Source organism: Corythoichthys intestinalis, chromosome 1, assembly GCF_030265065.1.
Source record: "Corythoichthys intestinalis isolate RoL2023-P3 chromosome 1, ASM3026506v1, whole genome shotgun sequence".
Taxonomy (NCBI): Eukaryota; Metazoa; Chordata; class Actinopteri; order Syngnathiformes; family Syngnathidae; genus Corythoichthys; species Corythoichthys intestinalis.
This window is the reverse complement of record NC_080395.1, coordinates 38,691,682-38,718,669: the sequence shown is the minus strand read 5'-3', so window position 1 is coordinate 38,718,669 and position 26,988 is coordinate 38,691,682. Positions and strand designations below refer to the sequence as shown.

General features: G+C 38.2%; 1 protein-coding gene across 2 annotated transcripts in view; it reads right to left on the bottom strand.

The window, feature by feature from the left end:
- Positions 1 to 26,988, bottom strand: part of LOC130927696 (CUB and sushi domain-containing protein 1-like) — a 687,910-nt gene that overhangs the window by 227,710 nt on the left and 433,212 nt on the right. For both annotated transcript variants that reach the window (XM_057853669.1, XM_057853670.1), the window contains exon 10: positions 21,499 to 21,620. In XM_057853669.1, coding sequence (XP_057709652.1) covers positions 21,499 to 21,620 — 122 coding nt within the window. The remainder of the gene's footprint in view (positions 1 to 21,498; positions 21,621 to 26,988) is intronic.

Here is a 26,988-nt window from a genome sequence, read left to right as displayed (position 1 = left end):
AAAGAAAAATGTGTTTTAAATATAAATATATGTGTATATATATATATATATATATATATATATATATATATATGAATTGGCATTTTAGTTAGATAAGTCTAATAATTGGGAGAAAGAAAAAGAATTGCTTTCTAACAAAAGACTGACTGCTACTGCCTCAGGCTATGTTTAGTCAGCCATTAGTATTTTCCGTATAATGTATTTGAGATGCAAAACAACTTTGAGGGTTATTATAACACCATAACTAACAAAACATGGGTGCTATTATAAAAAAGCTCCACATGCATACTTTTATCTTTAGTTTCAGGAAGGTTTTTTTTGTTGTTGTTTTGTTTTTGGTTTTAGGAATATCTGGTTTAGAAACTATAAACAATTTATATTTTGCAGTAAGGAATAAGGTGAAAATAATAAAATTTCCTATTCACACAATGATATCATGATCACAATATTTTACCCAAAAGCCAAGACACATAATGACCACCATTATGTATTAAAGTACAGCTTACTGATTCAAATGCCTGCCGAACAGGTAGCAAATTTTGCTCAAACCATTACATTGCAAAATGTCATGAGAATCTTCAACTCAGTCAGCATTCATTCGACAAGACCTACTGTTTGCCTGTTTGCTTATTATTCATACAATCACTCAAGGATAATGCAAAAAGTCTAATTGGTATCTTTCCTGCATATCAAATTAGGAGGCGATTTTAGGCCACCACCAGCTTTTATAACACTGACAAATGTTATCTGACCAGCATTGCACTAATTAGGTGAGTGACATATCTGATTTAATAGCTTGTAAAATGAACTTGTATATTTCAAGGCGAGTTGACAATGAGGAAAGCCTTGAATGCAGGTGAAAGAGAGACGATAACAGGCAGTCAAAGACATACAATTTATCTTAATGATTAGAAGCAATTACTTGTCAGCTTAAAAAAAAGTAGCATGAAATGGAGCAGAACAGTGAAAGCAAGAATTCAAAAGAGGACGTGGAGACAACGGTGGAACAAGGGCAGAGTGGTTAGCCATAGACTTCATAATTTTATTGACTGGTCACATTAAGCACATACTGCGCCTGCCCACACAAAGAGGAGCTATTCACAAACACGCACGCAGCATATGTAACGCCGGATTTAACTGAAAAAGAAAGAAAGCTGTACTGCATACCAACAGGAATGACTGTCTCAGGAGTGATTTGTTCGAGGGTTCAAGGTGATTATTATATTTTTCGTACCATGCATGCATTTTGAAACGTTGTGAAAAAAAATCAGTGGGAGAAATTAACAGCTACGGACTAAAATCGTCCTTCGACATATTTACTTAAAATAAATTCTACCTACATGTTTTTTGGGTTTTTTTTGCTTTTAACCTTGAATTTTTCGGACTACAATTGGCACCTGAGTATAAGTCGCACCAGCCATAAAATGCCCAACGAAGAGAAAAAAAAAACATATACGTCGCACCGGAGTATAAGTCGCATTTTTGGGGGAAATTTACTTGATAAAATCCAACAAAGAGAGCAGATATGTCATCTTGAAAGGCAATTTAATATAAAAATACAATAGAGAACAACATGCTGAATAAATGTACAGTGTACAGTACATGAACAACAAAATGCGAATATACTGTCCTCACCAGGACGCTACGACTCGGTCCTGGCTACGCAGCGAACTCCCAAATGACGATGCTGGACGTCCGTATAATTTGCTGAATCAATTTGTTCCTCGATACCAAACAGGTTTGCGTCAACGTAAATAAATGATAATTAGGTGCTCTTACAGCAATGACGTAAACAATTAGCATGCGTTCGCTAGCATTAGCACATCGTTCAAACAACCACACAACTGGCACGGGTGGAAAACACACAACAACAACAGAAAAGATGATACACACAGGCGTTGCCTCTGTAGAGATATTATAAAAGCATAAACAATGAACAGAGGTTCGCAGCCGTGTTTCTCTCTCGCTAACTCGCCCACTCACTAACAGCTTCGTAGCTGTCCGTCGTCTTCTGGCGTGTGAGCGCTCTTCTTCAAGTAAACAAGTGCGAGTGCGCCCCCACGTGGGCGTGAAAGCGCCACAATCTAAAAGCATGCATTTCAATATAAAAAGTCAATAATACAATTGAACACACATTGTCAAAGGCAGAACGCGAACGTGGCCATAGCTATTAAGAGTTATTTAGATAACTATAGCTTAAAGAACATGCTAACAAGTTTACCAAACCATCAGTGTCACTCCAAAACACCAAAATAAGATGTGAAATTATATCATAATGTGTTAATAATTTCATATATAAGTCGCTCCTGATTATAAGTCGCACCCCCAGCCAAAATATGGGAAAAAAATGCAACTTATAGTCCGAAAAATACGGTACATCCATATCTATAAAGAATTCAGGGATTTAAGCATTTTTCACAAGAATTTCAATATGAAAAGCTCTTTATTGTGGTAAGGTGGCGCCACAGTGTAACTTGAAGACGAGCAGCACATTCGACGTATTTACTTAAAATAAATGCTACCTGCACGTTTTTTTGCTTTTAACCAAGAACCAAGACTGTTTTATGTCCATATTTATAAAGAATTCAGGGATTCAAGCATTTATTCACAAGAATTTCAACGTAAAAAGCTCTTTGTTGTGGTAAGGAGGCACCACAGTGTGACTTGAAGACGAGCAGCACATTCGACATATTTACTTAAAATAAATTCTACCTGCACATTTTTTTTTTTTTTTTTTTTGCTTTTAACCAAGAATCAAGACTGTTTTACTTCCATATCTATAAATAATTCAGGGATTTAAGCATTTATTCACCTGAATTTAAACGTGAAAAGCTCTTTGTTGTGATAAGGCGGTGCCACACTGTGACTTAAAGAAAAGCAGCATATTCGACGTATTTACTTAAAATAAATGCTAACTGCCCTTTTTTTTGTTTTTTGCTTTTAACCAAGAATCGAGACTGTTTTACGTCCATGTCCATATAAAATTGAGGGATTTGCGCATTTATTCACAAGAATTTTCAACGTAAAAAGCTCTTTGTTGTGTTTCCACTCGGTCAGCTCTGACGGAGATACGCCCCCTATTAATCGGCCTCGCTCCCCGTGTCCCATCAACACCATTATGAAGCCTGTGGGTTAGCATGTCCGCCTAACAGTTCTGAGATTTCTTGGTTCAATCCCAGTGTCAAACACTCCGTGTGTGGAGTTTGCATGTTCTCCACGTGCCTGTGTAGGTTTTTCTGGTTACTCCGGCTTCCTCCCACATCCACAAACGATGCATATTAGGCTGACTGAACACTCCATATTGTCTTTAGGTGTGAGTGTGTGTGTGAATGGTTGTCTGTCTCTGTAACTGGCTGGCAACTGGTTCAGGGTGTACCCTGTCTCCTGCTCGTTGTTAGCTGAAATAGGCTCTAGCACCCCCAAGACCCTCGTGAGGAAAAGCGGTTCAGATGATGAATGAATGAACATGGAGGTGAAGTGAAGGTATCCAGTAAAATTGAGAACACAAAGACAATGGCAAAAAATACAAAGCAGTTTAGTATAAATTACATTGGTTATTCTATTTCTTTTCTGTCTTTCAAAAAACATGGAGCAATTCTTAGATTGACAATAGCTTGGGAAAATCCCCCTAGGATGGACATTTAAATGATGCATGCCTTGCAATAAGTGATAAGCAGTTCCTTGTTACCACTCTTATAAGGGTACTGTCGTAAACAAACAAACAAACAAACAAACAAACAACAAAATGGCTTGATCAATTAAAGTAATATATCAATTGACAGAAAAAAAAGTAGTCAATTATTTTGAAATGCCAGAGAAGTGTGAATTGAGCCGAACGACTGAATTAAAACACATTTTCACTTAATAGCAGAGAAGAAAGCTAAACGATTTAATAGTAACTTCATCTAAATAGAAAGTGGGAAGCGTATATGTGAATGTTTGTTTAGTATAATAAACTATGGCATATTTCAGTACCATTGCTACAATGTTAAAGTGTTGAATAAAGAGGATCAAGCTCATATGGAAGAGAAGTGTTCCTCTTTCAACTTGGATGCCTTTTAAAGGATAAGTGAGGCGTTTTTACATTGAGGTCATTAGTGAGCAGTAGAGCAGCTAAGGGCGGCTCAATACTCAGTTAAAATGGGTTAAGAGACACTGTGAAGTCTAAACCTATGGTTATATACGTTCATTCAACTTAAGGGTCGCCTGGGGTAAGCTCACAAAGCAGAAAAAGAGCCTATGATACCTAATATGCACTCCTTTTGTTTTTTTTGTTGTGCTCTTCTGCAACGTTTTGATCTAATATAAACGTGTTTGGTTATCTGCTGTTTTGGTTTCCTTTGTCTCATTGGTCTTCCCTGTGTGGTCGCGATGTATTTGCTCCACCATCAGTTCTCTGACAAATGTCTGTGCAACATGTGCCATCACTGTGCCTATTGCCTGCCAGGGTGAGTCATTTCCTTGAGTTACCTTGTTATACCTAGATAAAAAAATAGGGTTTTATAACACAGATATACACATATAGCAACTAACGCAGACCTATCTGTCAAAGGAAAGACCCTCTTTTAAAAGTACTATTTGCTTTGGGACTTATTAAAAATGTGGAGCCTTGAATATAAGTGACATCTTGCAACACTGTTCACTCTTCTAATATTTAATAACTTTATACTGCATGAAAAAGTATATATTATATGTGAATACTTTAAAATATACCCTTTAGTACAAAAAACCTCTAAATTTGAATGTCTCGTAGTACAATCCGGTGACACAACTTTAGAGTTGGAATTGCAGTCTTGCAAGACGTCGCACGAGATCACAAGAAATTTTTTCAAGGATTCATGGGTGTGTTTTTGCATTTTGTTCGTGTGCCTAGTGTTGTTTCTCTTTTATTATTGTTATTTTTTTCTGCTTCAAGAATCTTTAAAAAGCCAGTGCCAGAGCCATACTCAAACATTATCAAAATTGCCTGATACTAAGTATTGTATGAGTGCTGTATTGAAAATGAAAATAACAACACAAATAACAACTAGATCAATCTCCCCTTTGATATAATTTATCGTATTTCTTCAGGAGCATTAATTTCCCAAATTATATTTGGATACTACAACTCATTCCAACCTAAAAGAGCTGTATAAAATCCCTTGACAGTTGGTTTTGTAGCCATAGAAATTTACAGTGGAAACTGCTGTAATTACAGTGAGCAATGTGAAATAAAGTAACCAGCATCATGGAGAAACACTGCTTATGTTAAATGTTTGATAATGTGCTGTTGTGTGCAAAGGCACTGAACACGTTCATTGCTTTTGTTTACAAGAGCACAGGAGTAATTGTTTCTTAGGATCTCGCCGGCTCAGATTTCGCCACTGGCCAAGGTTCAGGAGGTGAACCACAACAGATTGTTGTCCAATCAGGACAACAATAGTTACACAATCACTAATCAGCAGTGTGGACATGACTTGGATGTTAGTGAATCATGTAAGAAGACTGGATCACAAGTAATCCACAGTGGATGGAATATGCTATTTCTCAATAACTATCAAGTTATAGTGTACACTCTCCATACGCAAAATTAGGTATACTTACATATTACATAAATAATCCTAAATTAAAGAAAAACAATAATAAAAAAAAAACACACACACATAAAAGAGCTGTTTCAAAGAACTGTTAGGATTCTGAATGCAATTTGCATGTGACAGAATGGAGTGAATCTGAGTACTTTAATGTAATGCCATTAAAATCTAATCACAGTGATTGACATTCATAATTGATGACCAGTGTCACCAGTCAAGCTGGCGCATTCAGCGGATGTCACCTCAGCGGAGACAAAAGATGAAAGACAAGAGAAAGTTTGACTGACTAACTTGAGATTTTGCCACAAGGGATTGCTTTACTTACAGATGACATGTGTCAAGGTCATTATTGAGCTGCACATTAACAGAATTACTTCATGAAACCCAAGAGCATTTATTCTAAATGCTGCACTTTCTTAATCGCTTATGTCGTGATCTTTGAAAATGATGTAGCATGAAGGGATAAATGAAAAAAAAAAAAAAAAAATTACAACATAAAATAATAAGTAGAACAGTTTGATGCCAATGGCTGAACTTCACATGTAATACTCAGATGTCCCATGAACGAAAGTGACAGTGGACTGTTGTTGACTGGAATGTTTGAAAAATAAAGAGTATAAAATGTGTTTGAGGAACTGCAATAACTAGATGTTAGGACAGACAGACAGACGAACGGACATATTTGGACATTGTGGGTTTCATCTTGACACCAGAGATACATAAAATTATGGTTAACAAAAAGAAAATAAAAAGCTACTGAGAGAATGAGGTCACCAGACTTCATTCAGTAAATTATGATCTGTCAGACGAAAAAGACATTCAAAAGCGAGACTAGCTAAAAGCCTTGAATTGAGATAATTTGCTAATTAGGGCACTATTAGAGAATGCCATTATGAGACCAGGAATTATTATTTACCTCATACCTGTGTTGTGCATTCCGATCCGTCAATGGGGTGAGTGACAGTGATGTGGAACTTCATGTTGTTTCAAATGCAGTGTTGCAGAAATGATTGTGTCTCACTCGTGTACATAAATTGCCACAGTGGACTAAAGGAAATGCATTCAAAAATGTACTAAAGAGGGATGCTACAAAAATTGTCATCGAGTCACAGCTCATAAAACTGCATCCAATCAGCCACTCTCGTTACACACTTGATAGGGGTGAGGAAGTACTGATGGCACTTAGTGCCCTTAATGGCATGTGACCCACACTTCCACTACACATATCTTCTACATAATAGAACAGATGGAAATAAAAGTGAAGCCAAGAAATACTATAAACTGAGAAACAAGATGTTTTGTTTCACAAAAATTATTGAGAAAAAATCAACACAAATCTTGCTTCTAGTTGAATCCAGGAAGGATTGTTCTCTCTTATTTTCCCATGAAGATTGGACACTGTTCAATTTTGATAAAGCATATAAGCCTATTCCTGCCAACGGCAAGGTGTGGGTTGCCTGAAACTCTGATTCAATAAGTCATGATAACTGTGGAACTGAATATCAGCCTGACATACTTTCAGTCACACACGTTTTGTTAGTTCCGCAGGTGAGTACCGTATTTTTTGGAGTTGAAGTCGCAGTTTTTTTTTTTTTTTCATAGTTTGGCTGGGGGTGCGACTTATACTCAGGAGCGACTTATGTTGAAATTATTAACACATTATGATACCATTTCAAATGTTATTTTGGTGTTTTGGAGTGACACTGATGGTTTGGCAAACTTGTTAGCATATTCTATATGCTATAGTTATCTGAATAACTCTTAATAGCTATGGCCACGTTTGCGTTCTGCCTTTGGCAATGTGTGTTCAATTGTATTATTGACTTTTTTTTATATTGAAATGCATGCCTTTAGTTTGTGGCACCTTCACACCCAAGTGGGGGCGCACTCGCACTTGTTTACTTGAATAAGAGCGCTCATACGCCAGAAGAAGACCGACTACTAAGTAGCATCTGAGCGAGCGGGCAAGAGCGAGAAACACGGCTGCGAACCTACGTTCATTGTTTATGCTTATAAAATATGTACAGAATTGATTTGTATTATTTCCTTTTTTAGTTTCACTCTTCAAATGACAGTGTCATAACGACTGCCAAAATAAAGTCAGCAAATTATATGGACGTCCAGCATCGTCATTTGGGAGTTTAGCTCGCTGTATAGCCAGGACTGAGCAGTAGCGTCCTGGTGAGGACAGTATATTCGTATTTCCTTGTTCATGCATCATGTAACATTATCATACTGTACACTTATTCAGCATGTTGTTCTCTACTGTATTTTTATATTAAATTGCCTTTCAAGATGACATATCTGTTCTATTTGTTGGATTTTATTAAGTAAATTTCCCCCAAAAATGCGACTTATACTCCGGTGTGACATATATGTTTTTTTTCCTCTTCATTGGCCATTTTATGTCTGGTGCGACTGACTCAACAAGACATGGAAAAACTTATGCATGCATTCATTTTCAGCAGATTGGACTACTGCAACGGTATATTTACAGGTCTTGATAAAAAATCAGTCAGGAAGCTGCAGCTAGTACAGAATGCAGCAGCCAGAGTCCTCACAAATACAAGGAAGCTGGACCACATTACACCGGTTTTGAAATCGCTACACTGGCTTCCAGTGAGTCAAAGGATAGACTATAAAATACTACTGCTCGTCTACAAAACACTTAATGGCCTTGGACCAAAATACATGCTTGACTTGTTAGGTTCCTATGAGACATCTAGACCCCTAAGGTCGTCTGGAACGGGTCTTCTGCATGTTCCAAGAACAAGAACCAAGCAGGGTGAGGCAGCATTTAGTTATTATGCTCCTCACCTCTGGAACAAGTTATCCGAACGTCTGAAGTATGCTCAAACTGTTAGCTCCTTTAAATCAGGGCTAAAAACGCTTTTGTTTGGCACTGCATAGCCATAACTGTCTATATATTTCAACCTACCTGCCTTCTATTCCTCTTGTGCTTATCTCCATTGCTGATTTCAATGATTATTAGTAGTAGTAGTTTTTGCTTTATTTTTATTTTTGTTTTATTTTTATTTATTTATTTTTATTCTGTGATTAAATGCGATCATTTGTCTTGGTTTTTACGTTGTGTTGATTTAAATGTGATTTTTATGGTCTTCATGTGATGTAAAGCACTTTGAATTGCCTTGTGTTGAATTGTGCTATATAAATAAATTTGGCTTGCCTTGCCTTGCCTTATACTCTGGTGCGATTTATAGTCAGAAAAATATGGTAAGCTCATCCCAGCTGATTTTTCCCAAAAGGCAGGACACGCCCTAAATCAGCTAGTCACGGGGGTCCTCTTGATAAAAAATCATGGGAACCAAAACATAAAGGGCACAATATTATTTAAAAAAAAAAAAAAAACCTTCAAATAACTTAATAATAAATACAGTACGTCTATACTGTATAAGAATAAGAGCCAAAATTTGCTATTTGTTCAAACGTTTCTTTGCAGTTATGACATTTGGTCAGCACTGTATATTAGGCATCTATTTTTCGGCAACAATTTTGTTTATTTGGTGGTAGGGTTCTGTTTTGTAGAAATGTTCAGGATTGAAGGGGTTCATCAGTGAGGCGAGGTCTATGTGATGTTTTGTTCATTGTCATCACAGAGAACAGCTGCTAACACTGATATGCGCTACAAAAAAGCACACAACGACAGAATATTTGTGGATATTGTATGCTATCATTTAGCAAGTCAACTGTCAAATATAAAATAACTGTCTCTGGGATGAGCGAGGACAAATTAGGGTGACAGTTTATGACTGCTATGCGGGCTAGTTCTGTGAGTAATGCATGTATTTGCATTGCACAAGTCAGCTTCAGTTGGCCATTTATCATCCTGTAGAATCAGACTGAAATATTCTCTCTGGTCATTGACCTCAAAGTCAGCATTAGACAAAATTTGACTTAATGTTTTCTGACTGGTGACGACGTTGAGGAAGTAAATGATCCATGAATGAAAGTGACCAAATATGTAATAGTAGAATACCCCACACTTGCGCACGCACACACTGATACGGATTCATTGGAAAAAAGGCAACAGTGATTAGACACCTAATGAGTTACGCCTGTGAGCAGTCAAGCATGGCTCTGACTTAAACAAAATAATTATCTTCTTGATACTGATGAATCCAGTGACTGACACGTACACACCTACAACTACACACAGTGCCTCGTGTCCTCTCTTTTCCTGAAGTTACTTTATACACATTTTAAGTCAACTATTTGTTCTTCCAAATCTTAAATATATTCTTATAGGGAATAAATATAAGAACAATAATGATAATAATGTTCATCCCCAGGAGCATATTGGAAAGGCATACTGGACCACTATTGCCGTAATAACTTCTTATGAGATTCAGTTCTTAAAACAATATTTTGTACAAATAATGTCAAATCAAGAGAACACACAAATATAAAAATTAATCGGCAACTACTGTTATAATAAATAAATTGTTAGTAATTATCTAGTCATTATTTTGATTTAATATTGTCAGATCAATGTACTATATAGTCCTTAATGAAAGTACACACAGAATAGGAATCTGAGTGTCTAAGGCGTTATATTTGTGCCACAATTCTGACCTAGCAATGATAGATTTTGAGCACAGAAAAACATATTGAGCTAGCAATTGAAGACTTTTAAGCAAGCAATAATAGATTTTGAGCACATAAAAATATACTGAGCAAACTCCTCAATTGCCCCCTCCCGCTCTCGCTCAATCTATCGACCCCTGCGCTCACCGTTTTTTTTCTGCGTGCTCAGTTTGGCACACACATTACAAATGTGCCACAAAGCCAACAAATCAGATATCTGGCGGAAGTACATCAATTAGCTGCTCGAAATCCATTTTTCTGTGCTCAAAATCTATCATTGCTCGCTCAGAATCGTGGCACAAATATAACGCCGTAAGTTTCCTTATGGTCTAAACTAGGGATGTCTCGATCTCATCAAGTTATCGGAAATTGGGCCAATCAGGCCATTTTTCAAAGGATCGGAATCGGGTGAAAAGGATTGGATTTTTTATAAAAAAATATATATATACTGTATTGGCCCGAATATAAGACGGCCCTGATTATAAGACGACCTCCTCTTTTTCAAGACTCAAGTTTGAAAAAAGACTTTTTGAACACCAAATTAATTTTTGTACAGAAAATAATTACAGTACATCTGAAAAATGATTATAACAATATAATTGAGAGAAAAAGCATGTTATTTTCCCTCATTCAAATCTTAATATCTGAACATTTAAATATGTAAACTAAAGTGCAATCACATTCGTAAAAGAATGCTTCTGGTTTTAGAAATGTAAATAAACCAATCTATTGTGATAAAACAACAAAATTGCAATAACCGCATTAAACATCAAAGTGAGGTCTAACTGTAACTGTAGTCTTGAAACAAATCTGAATAAGGAAAAGCACTGCAATAAAATAATGCAAACTGGTTAAACTTGAGAGTAGCTGAGATCTATCATGACAGAACATTACTCCTCAAGCTCAGCATTCGCTTCAATGATATCTGGCGCCATCTAGCGTCGTGAATGGGTATAATGTTTAGACCCCGAATATAAGACGACGCCCACTATTTCAGTCTTATATCAATGCAAAAAACACTGTCTTGTATTCGGGCAAGTACGGTACTTATTGTGCTGGCTAGAGTCGCCAGTGTTAAGAGCCAGTTGACATTTTACAGTACGTTACTACCACCTGGTGGCCATAAAAATTCATTGCATCCATCATGTGAGGCATTTTGGAACACAGGTTCATTCACTTGCACAGTGCACAACCTGTCTATCACACTGATGCCGTTGAGTGCTTTCTGTTACCTTTCTACTTTGGAAACTATACGTCTGTAAGTGTTTCACATCTATGCCAACCTGTTAGTATGAAGTATATGTGTGTTTAAGGGGCAAAGCTACAACGAAATTTGTTAATAAGTCCTGTTGTATGGAAGCTAACCTACACCTATAGTTTGTAGCTCAAGTGAAGCGTGGGTTCTACATGGTATTTGCATACCGACATGTATTGTGCAGTTGTGTTGAATGCATGCGTGTTTCTTTTTTACAATTTCACAAACTTAAATGAATTACTCCCTATGAAAAACCAGAAAAGATCATTAGCTAATTACACTTATTCGTGGACACCATGTGGGGGGGCCTGATAACCGAGGAGAAAAAGGAGGGCAAGCAAGTCAAAGTCGACGCGATTAGGCAAGGTGGAGCGTACACAAATGAGCAAAGTGAGGTGTGGAACCCAGTATTAAGTGAATCACATGTAAGTGTGGATATATTGACATCTAATTCTATGCTACCTGATTGCTAATCCTGGCACTGACAATGGCTCTACCTGAGTGTGTCTAACTGCACCGTTGTACTCCTTACATATTAACCAGTACCCAAGAAGTAGCTCAAAGTTTAAAAAAATGTTAAGTATGTACAAGGTAAGTAAAAATTATTTCCCATGCAAAAATCTTTGCTATCGTTTAACTATTAAAAATACACCAAATAAACAATAATGGGTTAATAAACAATACATTCAAGCAATATATTAAAAAAAAAAAAAAAAAAAAAAACTGAACGCCATTTTTTAATTAATTGATTTAATTTTGATTTTAATCCAAGTAATCAATGGAACAATGAAACTAAATCAATACAAAGCAAAGCAAAAGAAAAAACTGAGAATAATGGGACAAAAGGGCAATAACCAGGAAGCACTTTATAATGCCAGATTAAACATTAAGATATTGACCATCATAAAGTAACAAAAGGGTACAATTCAATAGCATAATTTGTCTCTGTCTTTACAAAGTATTAACGAAACAAGTCATTTGTAAGAGAAGTCAAGGTGGACAAGGGACAATGAGATTCAAAGAAAAGAAAAGAGAGGTCGGCCGAAAGATGATTGTTATTCATCTTAATACACACTCATTTCCTCTCTTTGAATACTTACATTATCTCCTCTGGCCTTTTCAACACTGTCTTTCTTTAACAGATCATGTCCAAGGGAGCATTTCTTCCCCAGCAACCCACTTCAAATCTTTACAAGATGTGTTTAATCATGAAGAAAAGTAATTTTGATTATCCCCAAAGAAGATTTGTTGCAAAATAGTATAATCACAGCATTATTCAAAATACAGGATTACCTCGTGTTATTTAAAAGACTCATAACAGTAAAGGGAAAATGAGGTCAGGGATGTGTTTTCCCTCCATCTTAAAAATTATATCTACAATTAATGGAATATTAACTCGCTAGATAAAAGGACTGAGATTAGGTTTGATGTGGCACCATGCAGCTAATTTGTATATAATTTTATTTCAGAAAGGAGACACTTGTCCTATTTTGAGACAGACTTTGACATATCTAATTGGAACTGATAACACTGTTCAATTTTAAATGATGTCAGCGAGATTAATTTATCCAATTGATAATTATTTGTACTTTTTTACCCTCTGGCTGACAGATCCATTGCGAACTGATGAAAAGAGGAGGCACTATAAAACTTTGGCCATTTTTGAAAATCCCAAAGCGAATCAAAATTTGAATTGATTGCACATGCAGCAACCATCCAAAGTGTTTCATGGATAGCAGTGTTGACTAGAGAAAAATTCACCATAGGTAAACATAACAACTTCTCCTTTTGAGTTCATAAAGCTTATCTGAATTTTGATGAAATAAGTACAGCCGTACCCTCAAAGTGGACTTGACACTGAGTATACGGTACCAAGTCACAGCAGTACTTTCCAGTGGCCTATACTACGAAGCCAGTTTTCTGGCTTAGCAGGGTAACTTCGAGAGTAACTTCATCACGTGCGACCTAAGTTCGCAGCTAAGCGAGACTACGAAAGGTGGATATGTTGGAACCAAGAAGTGTTGCCATGGCAACACACGCCACACGCCAAACCTGGTCGTCTCAGAGTTATATCTTGCTTAACCCCAGAATTCTAATTAACCACGCTATAATTAAACAGCACTCCTCCGCGGACGTGTCCTCCTGACAATGACAGCGTAGCTGGACGACCCATACGACATTGCCGCGCGGATTGTGAGGGGCTCTCTTCGGAGTGCACGGGTTTTTGGAGACCGCCAGAATCCGCTGGCGTACCCGGAAGATGTTCTCCATGAAAGATTTTCAGCTGAGGGAATTCTTTACCTGTGCCAACTGATCGAGGCGGACGTCACTATAATGTAACCCGCCGAAGTCAGGCCCTCACAAACGGGCAGATTGTGTGCCTCTCCGTGCGCTCTTTCGCCAGGGACAATATATGCATTCCAATGGTGATGCTGAATATCTGCGTAAGAACACTGTATGCCGTGCGATTCGAAGTGGGGTATGGAAACGCTTCAAATTGATCGTTGAAATTGCTGAATGTAAACGAATGCGGAGCTTTGCTCTCATATACAAGAAATATATTTAAACTGGATTACTTCTGGGGAGGTTGAACTCGGTTCGTAGTATAGGCCACAGGTTGGTTTGTGGATTGCTATGATCAAGCGACATCTCCATCATGTTTAAAAGGACATTCATTTGGTCTGGAATATTAAGCCTGTTGTACTATCATATTTTTGATGATAGATAATTGAAGGACAACGATACCGGTAACAAGCATTAACAAGCTTTGTCTACTCTTCTCCAACTTGCAATGCCCACAATGTTCCCACATAGAAGAATGAACATGAATGAAGTTTCCTGACTCTAATTTACTTTGCAAACATGTCTCACTCACAGTGCTCTCTATTCCCACAAGGACATCTTAAAAATATAATAACTGACATATTGTTCCGAAAAGCTCATTCTGCCAGATTTAGCAGTCAGCTATTAGTTAATGAATAATGTGGTAGAGCACTGTGTGCACCTTCTGCTCCATTGTCAGTAATTATTAACAAGAAAAACCAAGAAAAACACTAGATTCTGTGATAGCAACAAACTAAACTGTCTTGGCAGCCAAGAGCAATATTACATTTTGGAAGTCAATGGAAAGTACTGTTTAGCATGAACTGAAATATTAAGTGTGAATTTTAAAATATGGGCAAAAACGTTTTCGTGGCACCACATGATCAAAATGTGCTTTCAGTCGGAGTAGAACCTTTTTTGTTTGTTTGAAGTGAAGTTCGTTGTTGTTAAGATTCTCAGGATGGAAAGACTACAGGCGTGAAATAGTGAGGCGACTCCCATGTGATGCTCTGTTAGTTTGGATCACATAATACAGCTACTCAAGCAGGTTATACCATGTTGCTATCAAATATAAACACTGTTTGAGCTGAAAACACAAGATTCCAAGTGTTTCAAACCCACCAACACCCTCAGACAAAAGCTGGTTTGCCTTAAGGATAAAATATAGCAATGTTGTTGGTGTAATACAGTGTAGTAGGGAGTGCAACGAGTTCTATTTGGCGAGACAAAGCATACTTTTAAATAAACACATCCTACAACACAGGGGAACAGCTTTTTTGTTATCCAGAGTTCACATTCATTTTCATGTAAACATATTATAGACCTTTGAGAACAGCAGTGTTTTTTTATCTACAGAGGCGGTGCTAGCGGACAGGCAAGCCAGACAGTTGCTTGGGGACCCCCAAGGGCTGCCAAAATATACTACACAGAAATGACAAGAAATCGACATTTCAAATGACAGCACAGGCACAAACGTCCCTTGTGGGGCTGTACCTCATCCGCCATAATAACCTGCACTTTACGCTGTCATTTGACCCAGCGTATTTCATTAAAAAATCAACTTAAGTGTGTAATTTTAAGTATAAGTCTATTTTATATGACATTGCTTAGTTATACGATTAAATATTTTTCAGTTTGTTTTTTTTAATGTATACAGTGGGGCAAATAAGTATTTAGTCAACCACCAACTGTGCAAGTTCTCCTACTTGAAAAGATTAGAGAGGGCTGTAATTTGGGAGACAAAATGTTGAAAAAAAAAAAAAAAAAAATCACAGTTTGATTTTTAAATAATTTATTTGCAAACCATTGTGGAAAATAAGTATTTGGTCAATACAAAAGTTCATCGCAATACTTGGTTATATACCCTTTGTTGGCAATAACGGAGGCCAAACGTTTTCTGTAACTCTTCACTTGGTGCAAAGAAATCAACTGTGGGAACAATTATTAGAAAATGGAAGACATAAAAGACCACTGATAAACTCCCTCGATCTGGGGCTCCATGCAAGATCTCACCCCGTGGTGTCAAAATGATAAGAACGGTAAGCAAAAATCCCAGAACCACACGGTTCCACCTAGTGAATGACCTACAGAAAGCTGGGACCACAGTAACAAAGGCTACTATCAGTAATACATTGCGCTGCCAGGGACTCAAATCCTGCGCTGCCAGACGTGTCCCCCTGTTGAAGCCAGTACACGTCCATGCCCATCTGCGGTTCGCTAGAGAGAATGTGGATGATCCAGAAGAGGACTGGGAGAATGTGTTATGGTCAGATGAGACCAAAACAGAACTTTTTGGAAGAAACACAGGTTCTCGTGTTTGGAGGAGAAAGAATACTGAATTTCATCCGAAGAACACCATACCCACTGTGAAGCATGGGGGTGGAAAAATCATGCTTTGGGGCTGTTTTTCTTCAAAGGGACCAGGACGACTGATCTGTGTAAAAGAAAGAATAAATGGGGCCATGTATCGAGAGATTTTGAGTGAAAATCTCCTTCCATCAGCAAGGGCATTGAAGATGAGACATGGATAGGTCTTTCAGCTTGACAATGATCCCAAACACACAGCCAGGGCAACAAAGGAGTGGCTTCGTAAGAAGCATTTCAAGGTCCTGGAGTGGCCGAGCCAGTCTCCAGATCTCAACCCCAGAGAAAATCTGTGGAGGGAGTTGAAAGTCCATGTTGCCCAACGACAGCCCCAAAACATCACTACTCTAGAGGAGATTTGCATGGAAGAATGGGCCAAAATACCAGCAACAGTGTGTGAAAAGCTTGTGAAGAGTTACAGAAAACATTTGGCCTCTGTTATTGCCAACATAACAAACAACATAACAAAGTATTGAGATGAACTTCTGGTATTGGCCAAATACTTATTTTCAACCATGATTTGCAAATAAATTCTTTAAAAATCAAAGAATGTGATTTTCTGTTTTTTTTTCCCCACATTCTGTCTCTCATGGTTGAGGTTTACCCATGTTGACAATTACAGGCCTCTCTAATATTTTCAAGTGGGAGAACTTGCACAATTACTTTTTGACTAAATACTTATTTGCCCCATTGTATTATCTGCCAGCTTTATTTTTCTGTTCGGCCTTATATATTGTTAACATATGTTGTGCATTTATGTGGGGGGAAAAACACATTTTTGCGGTGTACATGGGTGGGTTGGGGGCTCCAGGGATGTCTTGCTTGAGCCCCAAGAGACTAACAACACCATCTTCAAGGATATTTCCTTAAAAGAAGTCCTATAGCTCACTCCAAAAGATTTTCAAAGTTGAAAGGAATAACCCCAACTAACCAAGTTTTTTTGTTGCTACAAGGCAAGAGAACAACAAGTTGGTATGCAGCATGGTCGATCACTAACCAAACCTGGCAATAGCAGCAGCAACAACAAAAACAACCCTATTGTTACCCAACCCCTGAAAGCAAAAAGAACAGAAACAAACAGGGGGACGACAACATAAAATTTATAACTAAAGAAGCCTTTTGGAGTAAAAGTGGAATGTCATCAAACAAGAAAAAAAACTACACTATATCTCAAATAAAAATGTTTACCCTTAACATTAAATGTTTTAATATGGTTGTTTTTGTTTTCTTTTCCATTTGCTGAATTCGTGTTCATCTTTAATAGCCACTAATGCTTCAGTGCCTTAAAGATTCAGTCAAATGTTGCAGTTTTCTTGTCTGTCCGGAACAACACAGATGTTTTTTTTTGGGTTGGGGGAACACAGCATCCATCATTCATCCGTCCATTAAACAAAGGAATTGTCAAATTATATTGGTGGAGAGAGAGAGCAGTGAAGGACCCCAAACTGAATTATAGTTTCCTATTCTTAACCATACTCCATATCAGACTCAATATAAGGATTGGCTCAATTTGTTTCCATCATCATCATCAAAAGCGTCTCTATTAACTTCTCCAGTCAACCAAGCCTGCATGAAAATGCAGGATTTTCCATTTTGATGCTCATTTTCCTTGTATGATGTGGTCGGCTGAACACTTAGCCTTTTTTGCCTCATCTATACTTTCAGCCTCTTTCTTCTGCATCGCTTAAATGAGCTCAGTGCCATCTTGCTCTCATTTTGTGTTCCCTCTTTCTACTTACACTGTGTACAGTGGGCAAAGAATATGCAGATGCTAAAGGAGTGGTGCAGAAGATGGAGTGATTGCTGAAAAAATAGGGAGGGGTAAGAGAAAATGAGGCAAGTACATTTTAATGGGAAGAGGGACGGGAATGCACAGAGAGGGGACAGGAGAGAAGAGATGGGGATATGTGATCAGACATGAAGAGAAGATAATAGTGTCAGGGAACTGGAAAGACTCGAGATGTTGTACGAAAAGTCTATGAATTATTCATGCAGATACAACAATGACTCAACAACAAAGCTGCGTTCACAAAATTGTGGAGGTGTGGTGACCTTGAGCTCACCAATAGAGAATCATAAGGAAACCCAAACAACACTTCAACTGGCTCTGCTCTAGACCATACTGATGTGTGGGTAGTACAGCCTAGTGCTGTATATCTTTATGTATACTAACCAACATTTTCTAGAATTAGTTTCAGTGTGTTGCTAACTTCAACATTAAATCCAAATGTTTAGGGCTACTTAGATTATTCAAGGGCAACTTTAGTTTGTCTGATTAAGAACAATAGCAAAATTGTGGATGTTTGAAACTAACTGTCTGTATCCTCCCTATGAAACCCTACCCATTTAATTTTGTCAAGCTGTTTTTTTCTCTGATTAGGTCGCAGTGTCTTCCTGCATTGTGTAATGCCTTCATTTTATACTGCTCAATTGTTTGACCTTTTTGCGAATACAGTGGGGCAAATATGTATTAAGTCAACCATTAATTGTGCAAGTTCTCCCACTTGAAAATATTAGAGAGGCTTGTAGTTGTCAATATACCACGAGAGACAGATTGTGGAAAAAAAAAAAAACGGAAAATCACAGTTTGATTTTTAAAGAATTTATTTGCAAATCATGGTGGGAAATAAGTATTTGGTTAATACCAAAAGTTCATCTCAATACTTTGTTATGTACCCTTTGTTGGCAATAACGGGAGGCCAAACGTTCTCACAAGCTTTTCACACACTGTTGCTGGTATTTTGCCCATTCCTCCATGCAGATCTCCTCTAGAGCAGTGATGTTTTGGGGCTGTCGTTGGGTAACATGGCCTTTCAACTCCCTCCACAGATTTTCTATTGGGTTGAGATCTGGAGACTGGCTCGGCCACTCCAGGACCTTGAAACGCTTCTTACGAAGCCACTTCTTTGTTGCCCTGGCTGTGTGTTTGGGATCATTGTCATGCTGAAAGACCCAGCCACGTCTCATCTTCAATGCCCTTGCTGATGGAAGGAGATTTTCACTCAAAATCTCTCGATACATGGCCCCATTCATTTTTTCCTTTACACAGGTCAGTCGTCCTGGTCCCTTTGCAGAAAAACAGCCCCAAAGCATGATTTTTCCACCACCATGCTTCACAGTGGGTATGGTGTTCTTCGGATGAAATTCAGTATTCTTTCTCCTCCAAACACGAGAACCTGTGTTTCTTCCAAAACGTTCTATTTTGGTTTCATCTGACCATAACACATTCTCCCAGTCCTCTTCTGGATCATCCAAATGTTCTCTAGCGAACCGCAGACAGGCCGGGACGTGTACTTTCCTCAGCAGGGGGACACGTCTGGCAGTGCAGGATTTGAGTGCCTGGCGGCGCATTGTGTTACTGATAGTAGCCTTTGTTACTGTGGTCCCAGCTCTCTGTAGGTCATTCACTAGGTCCCCCCGTGTGGTTCTGGGATTTTTGCTCACTGTTCTTGTTATCATTTTTACGCCACGGGGTGAGATCTTGCATGAAGCCCCAGATCGAGGGAGGTTATCAATGGTCTTGTATGTCTTCCATTTTCTAATAATTGCTCCCACATTTGATTTCTTTACACCAAGCGTTTTACCTATTGCAGATTCAGTCTTCCCAGCCTGGTGCAGGTCTACAATTTTGTCTCTGGTGTCCTTTGACAGCTCTTTGGTCTTGGAGTTTGGAGTGCGACTGACAAGTTTGTGTACAGGTGTCTTTTACACCGATAATGAGTTAAAACAGGTGCCATTAATACAGGTAACGAGTGGAGCCTCGTTAGACGTCGTTAGAAGAAGTTAGACCTCTTTGACAGCCAGAAATCTTGCTTGTTTGTAGGTGACCAAATACTTATTTTCCACTCTAATTTGGAAATAAATTCTTTAAAAATCATTTGGGTTTTTTTTCCACATTCTGTCTCTCATGGTTGAGGTTTACCTATGTTTACAATTACAGGCCCCTCTAATCTTTTCAAGTAGGAGAACTTGCACAATTGGTGGTTGACTAAATACTTATTTGCCCCACTGTATATACTGCAAGTAACTTCGTATTTCAAGTACTGTATTTGATTCTGTCATCTCTAGAACAACTCATTTATCCACAATTATTAGTATATGAAAATAATGAGTGCGTACAAATGAAATTCAATAAATAGAGCAGGAATTCCAAAGTGTGTCTTTTGAAACGATCTCCTACTTGAGCATAAAGCGCAACCAGGAGACATGGGTGGTTTATGGTCCCTTTACGATGACTTTTAATAGCCTGACACTGAACACACGCTAGGGCACTTGATTGTAGAGATGTCACTTAAAAACTAATCAAATTAAATGGCAAGACTTAGAACAAACAAGTGTCAATGTCTCCCAAGCTGATGTTAACTGAAATTATCAGCAAGAGTCCAGCTTCTTGCACTTCATCCTGGCAGACACCTCACCACATTATTACATCTGTTGCTTAAACCAAGGCCCGCCAAAACCCCGATACTTCATGCTTCGGAAAAAGACCAGTGATGGCACCAGCTCACGTATAAGAATTCATGGATAGCCTTGCGAACATGCTCGACTGCCTTTATTCAAATGATGCACTGAGGAGTCAATCTACCACCAAGTTCTTCCGTGGTGTTTCGTGCAAGAATAAGCCTGGTGGCGGCACCTCACATTCCTGTCAACTAAGAAGGAGATTCTCTTTGACACCCCAATAACACCCCGGGATGTCTTTGGCACAGCTGTCATGTCAATGCAAAAGATGTGTGAGGACAAAGAAAAGGATGATAAAGCCCCGAAGTTGTCTTCTGCAAGAAAGTCATCCATCATCTCCCATTCAGCTCAACTCTGAACTTTTGCCTGGGTTGTGGTACATCTACCTTTGAACCGCCAGAAATACACAATGCTCATAGGGATGCATCTCCTTGGGCAGTCACACTCCCTCACTTACTCCTACTGCACCATTAACCAATGCAAGATAGGAGTTAAGTGTTGATATGGATATGAATAACAAATGTATTGCAGTTCAGTACACAATGATGTGCTTGTAGGGCAAAAATAACACTGGCTGTAGACACATGCTTCAAGTAACAATGCACTGTATTTCCTTTTTTTCTTTGGTGGTCAATCATGCGAACTTTAGTTGAATTAAAAATGATAATTAAAAAATGTTATTAAAAAAAACAACTAACTACAGTACTTAATACTTCTTCATTAATAGATCTGCAAATGTGAGGAAATGCGAGTTGGTAAAATATGACAAAATACCCTTCAAATGTGGGTTAAAACTTGAAACCTTATTTCAGGAAATTGTTTTGCTTTTGAACCAAAAACACCTTCAGTCACCAACAAATTTGAACATTTTTCCATTAAAAAGGCTTAAGAACCATAACAATTAAGGGAAAAACTCACCTTTGCAGAGTCCAGTGCAGTGATAACCCAGACACAGTGGGCATTGTTCTCATACTGGACTGGGTAATTAGGAGATGTTATGATCCCTCTGGGGCCCCGCAGGTTGCTCCCACAGGTACGAGCTATGTGGAAAAAAACACATAATACAGACACAATCATCATGTATTAGCTTAAAAAATTGTTTAAGATGGTAAGACAGAGAGGTGACGTTCTAGAAATAGTTCACCAAACGAGAGTGGCAGTTTGAATGTAGCTACTGGATGTGGGCATTTTGAATAACCAAAACTTAATGATAGGAATATTGTGCTGTAGAGTTTGTGATTGGAAAATGAAATCAATATATTAAATTACACACCAGGTTCATTAAAAAGTTCAATCCCGGGCTCCGGCCTGAGTTTGTATGTTCTCCCCGTGCCTGCGTGGGTTTTCTCCGGGCCCCCCCCCCATCCCAAAAATGCGCATGGTAGGCTGATCGAACACTCTAAATTGTCCCAAGTATGAGTGTGTGCGTGAATGGTTGATCGTCTCCTTGTGCCCTGCTATTGGCTGGCCCGTCCACTGCCCATAGTTTGCTGGGATTGGCTAGAACACCCGTGACCCTTGTGAGGATAAGCGGCTCGGAAAATGAATGAATGAAATGTAATTTAAATCATTTATAATTAGTCATAGGATGAGGAGTACGAACAATTATCACTGGTAATACCAGTGCTCAATCATAAGGTAAAAATAATGATAAATAAAAAACAAAAAACAGGTCATACAATACATGATTTTTGCCGTTGATGATGACATGATGATTCAGATTCAGATTATTATGATGACGGCAAATGGCAATATTGATGTTTCATCTGGTCATTCTCAGTTTTTAAAGGTTACGATCAAGAAAATTAAGAAACTAGAATAAACATTTAAAATAAAAACATTTCAAAATAAATTAAATATTTGTTAATCAAGAAAATAAAAAAAGACACTTGTATTAATACCATTTAAAGAATTAATTTCTTCTAATTGTATATCTGTTAAACAGGACTGCAGTTGTATTTTAGCTGTGTGTGTGTGTTTTTTTTAATAACAATCATGATTCAAGAACTTTAATAAAAGCGAGGAATAAAAGGTATTTAATAGAGACCGCTTCAGCACCGTTCAACAGTGAAAAGAGACAGAGAAAAAAGTAAACGAAAGTGAGTGATGTAGGAAGGGCAGAAAGGTTAAAAAGAGACAGAAAAGGGTCTGAAAGAGAGGAAGACTTCAGGATGACTGCTTTGCCTGTTAATTAGAGAAGAGAGCAGAATCACACTGTGCTGTAAGTGTGCGCACGCACACACACGCACACCCGCATACACACATTAATGGCTATTCATTCCACAGATCAGCTTCTAATTAACAGTTAGGTCTCAGGGGAGAATAGGGAAAGCTCATGGGCCCAAATCCCTGGAGAGGGCCAAAAACAGACCAGACACACTCAGTGGACCAGTTACAGTACGATTATTTTGTCTGCCTGTCAGCACATCAAAGCACACAAAACATCCTGACTTGAAAGTTCAAGAGAACAAGGCATCCCTGTTGACAAAACATGCCAATTAATCATAGAATGTGTTTATGTGCTGATTGGGTTCACGGAAATTGGAGATAGCAAGGCTCACTGTCAATTTAAACTTTGAGGAGCTAAGCTGCTGTGCAATTCCCATTTGAAAACACTGTCAAATGAGGTCTATTGCAAAAGCTGTATACTGTAGCTCAGTAAAATTAAGGGGACAGACCTCACCTTTATCATGTGCATCACAGCAGTAAGAATCTTGGTTTAATGAATCGAAAAGAAAACAACAACAAAAAACACTACTTTTCGGATGCGTAACAGCGGAGATAAATGTAAATAAAAGCTAGTATTTCTAGGAACATTCACACAAGGTCATTGTATCATAATATCAACTTACTTTCAAATGACAGTCCACACATTTAGTTATCAAGAATATATTTCATTTTGGTAGCAAATACCCATGAATGCTGGTGCAATATCCAATTAAACGTTTAAAATAATGTTCTTAAACAGAGAAAACATTGCATCCTTCTATATCGGTCCACATCTCACTCGCCCTCCAGCTTTTTGTCTCCCCCTGACAAGAGTGGCCGGTATCATGAGGGTGGGTGAGTTGCTGCAGCCACACTCTTGACTTCTAGACATAAACCAGACCCACAAACACACACAAACACAGACAGTGTAATACAATGTGACAGGGATCTTACAGTATGTGTCTGGGTACAGGGACGGCCTGTCCGTCAAACATACACAGCTCGAGGCAATGAATGCTGCAGAGGTGTGTGACATGATCCTTTGGATACGTGCTGTCAATGCAGGCAATGTATGCGTGTGTGTGTGTTTTGTGTATGCCAGCTGTCTGGCTTTGTACTGTGGAGCAATAAAATCAACAGCGTATTGTCAGTAGGTACGTGGGCAGTGAGAGCCCCTGCATCATTGCTTTGACACTCACACAGCAACCAGTCGTGCAATCATCAGCACACACCAAATGTAAATGATATCATGTCCTTATGATGCTGGCAGCGTAAATAATAACATGGCAATGTGTCCCCGCCCCCCCCCCCCCCCAAAAAAAAAAAAAAAAAAAAAAAACCAATGCATTCCTCAGAATCTGGTGCTACAATAGTATTACTAGGCAACAGGTCATAGCTGCTCTAATCCATAAAGTTTTAATTGACTGTTATTTACGCTCACTGGCCAATTCATTAGGTACGTCTACACAAAGTAATAAAATGTGATACAAAATATCGATTAAATCCCATTAAATACATACAAATTATGTATCATTTCAATTTACACAATACACAGACTACCACGACTAGAGATGGGAATCGAGAACCGGTTCCTATAGTGAATTGGTTTGGTACTTTTGAAATCTATTGAATCGTTTGGCAGTTTATCTTACGATTCTCTTATTGATTCCGACCAGCACGAATTACGTCACGTAATTTACGCATGTTACGCACGCTTGACTTAGCAAGTAATACTACATGATTATTCAAGAGGGACCACTCACCAAGTATAATCCAGAAAGACGTTGCTGAGTGATTTTTGCATTGGTTTTCACAGGCCAAGTCATTATTCATGAGACTACTTAAAGGAATGGAGATTTTTCCCAAAAAAAGTCTATTAATGGGTCTATCGTATTCCTCGTCGAATACTCTGTAAGAAAAATATAACATGTACATATGCATCTAAAATAATCCATTTTTTAAAAAATTATTAGCAATTTTAATACTCATTTCGGTCGGTAGTCCACCAATCAGTGTTTTTCTCGGAATAATCTGAATTTGGTGGGTCATAGGGCCAATCTGACTACTGATTTCACACAAAAGTATATATCTCCGCATCCAATGTTGTTTTTGTGTTGCCATGACTAACGGGAGAGGATGTTGCAAATTACTTTCCATATTGCACCTGACAACTACGGCTAATCCGTGCATTTTCGCCCGTAATTCGAGATAGAATGGTCCCATTGGTCCCAAACCACTTTCATTCTACTCAGTATCAAAAGGCTTTTACATAAAGTAGCCCAACTATGTCTAGGAGGATTGTGCTGAAATTCATCTTATATTGTATGAGATCCAACCATTCTTATGTAATTACACCAACCTAATTATAAACTTGTTAATATTTGGGACAACAAAGGAGATACTCTGCCCCTGCTGTCTGGACTTGCTGAACAATTTCTGTTTGTACAGTCTTTCTCCACCCCATCTAAGAGGGTGTTATCCACTGCTGGAGACACTGTAAGTCCAGAATGATCACGTATCCTACCTGAAAAAGCAGACACGCTTATTTTTCTGCAAAAGAATTGTTAATTTTGCACATTTGCACTACGCAGTGTTCTGTTGTATTTGACAGTATGTATCTTTTTATTTGATTATTTTTGAGTGCTATCAGCTCATATGTCCTTTTAAAAAGTTTTTTTTAAAATTTCTATTAGAAAAAAAAAATCAGTAAAATGTTACACATTCTTGTCAATTTGACACAGTTACATATTGCCACAGTTAACAACTAGGTTTTGGGCCTCTTTTGACCTCGTTGTGAGCTTGCAAGGTCGTGATTAAACAAACTAGATGCCAATCAAAATGTTTCTTCTTCTTTTTCCCCCAATTTGAATCGATAAGAGAATCGAACAAGAATCGAATCGTTAAGCAATATCGATAATGGGATGGGAATCGTACAAATCGTATCAATTCCCATCCCTAATCACGACAAAAGTAAACATTGTTGAATTAATGCAGCTTTTACATGATCAATCAATAATGACAATTCTCTCTTTAATAGACCCTACTCACGTGACGTCACAGCCACGCCCCCGCGCCTTGTTGTCCGTATACTCGTCATGTTAATGCATTAGCGCTTCGTAAATTCCTCCTATTATGGCGTGTTTTTCTGCTCGTTAACATTAATAATCAAAATGGTGAAGTCGTGTGTGGCGGTCGGTTGCAAAAACAGAGAAGATAGACGGAGAGACTTCAAGTTTTACCGTATTCCGAGAGACACGGAGAGGAGACCGAGATTGACTGCTGCAATTCAACGAGAAAACTGGGCTCCAAACGACTACCACAGATTATGTAGTAGTCATTTTATATCTGGTAAGATGCATTTAATATATATTTAGAGGGTTTTGGGTTGACAACCACAATTAAGATCATTGCTAGGCTAATCGCCGACAACATACACTCAGACGTTGTGAATGAACTACCTGAAAATATATAATTATAAGGGGATAATCAGACAGTTGTCATACAATTAATTTACAATTTCACTATTGAGGTCAAAAGCCAAAAAATAAATTCAACTAGGGACAATCTGGAGTAGTGCTATCGTACTTCATATTTATGACATATTATATATGTATGTAGTGAGAATGCTATCGCTAAACCATATAAACATTAAAAGCCCTAGCTCCATTGACAAATGACATGAAATACATTAGACTTGACAGTGGATGTTAGCAAGAACAAAAGATTTTGAATTGAAAATTTCGTAACTCACCTTCCCGAGCACAAGATAGATTCCTGCCGAATTTTCGTGGACGAGGACCTGTTTCACCCAACCAGCAACGAAGTATTTATAAGCCTCCAAGCTCTTAAAGTTTTTCAAACTTTTGTGAGAATAGGCTGATTTTGTGTGGACAAGATAGTTGTAAATATCAGGGTAGCTAGCAGATGTCAGGCAAAGACGGCGAAGACAGCGGGTCGAAAAACATTGATTTAGGCATCAAATATGGATCTGGCGAATGGATAAACTGAAGCTTTTCCACATAACGCCTTTTATGCAACGCATCCAATGAGTTTACAGCGTCAGATAACACCGGGGCTTCCATGAATTTGTCATATTTGTGTGTGTTCTCAGCTCTTTTTTCTTTATGCAGCACCTGATCGAGCCAGATTGGCGGGGTAATGCGACACACCTGTGCTTGATTAGGAAAGCTCAGTATTTAA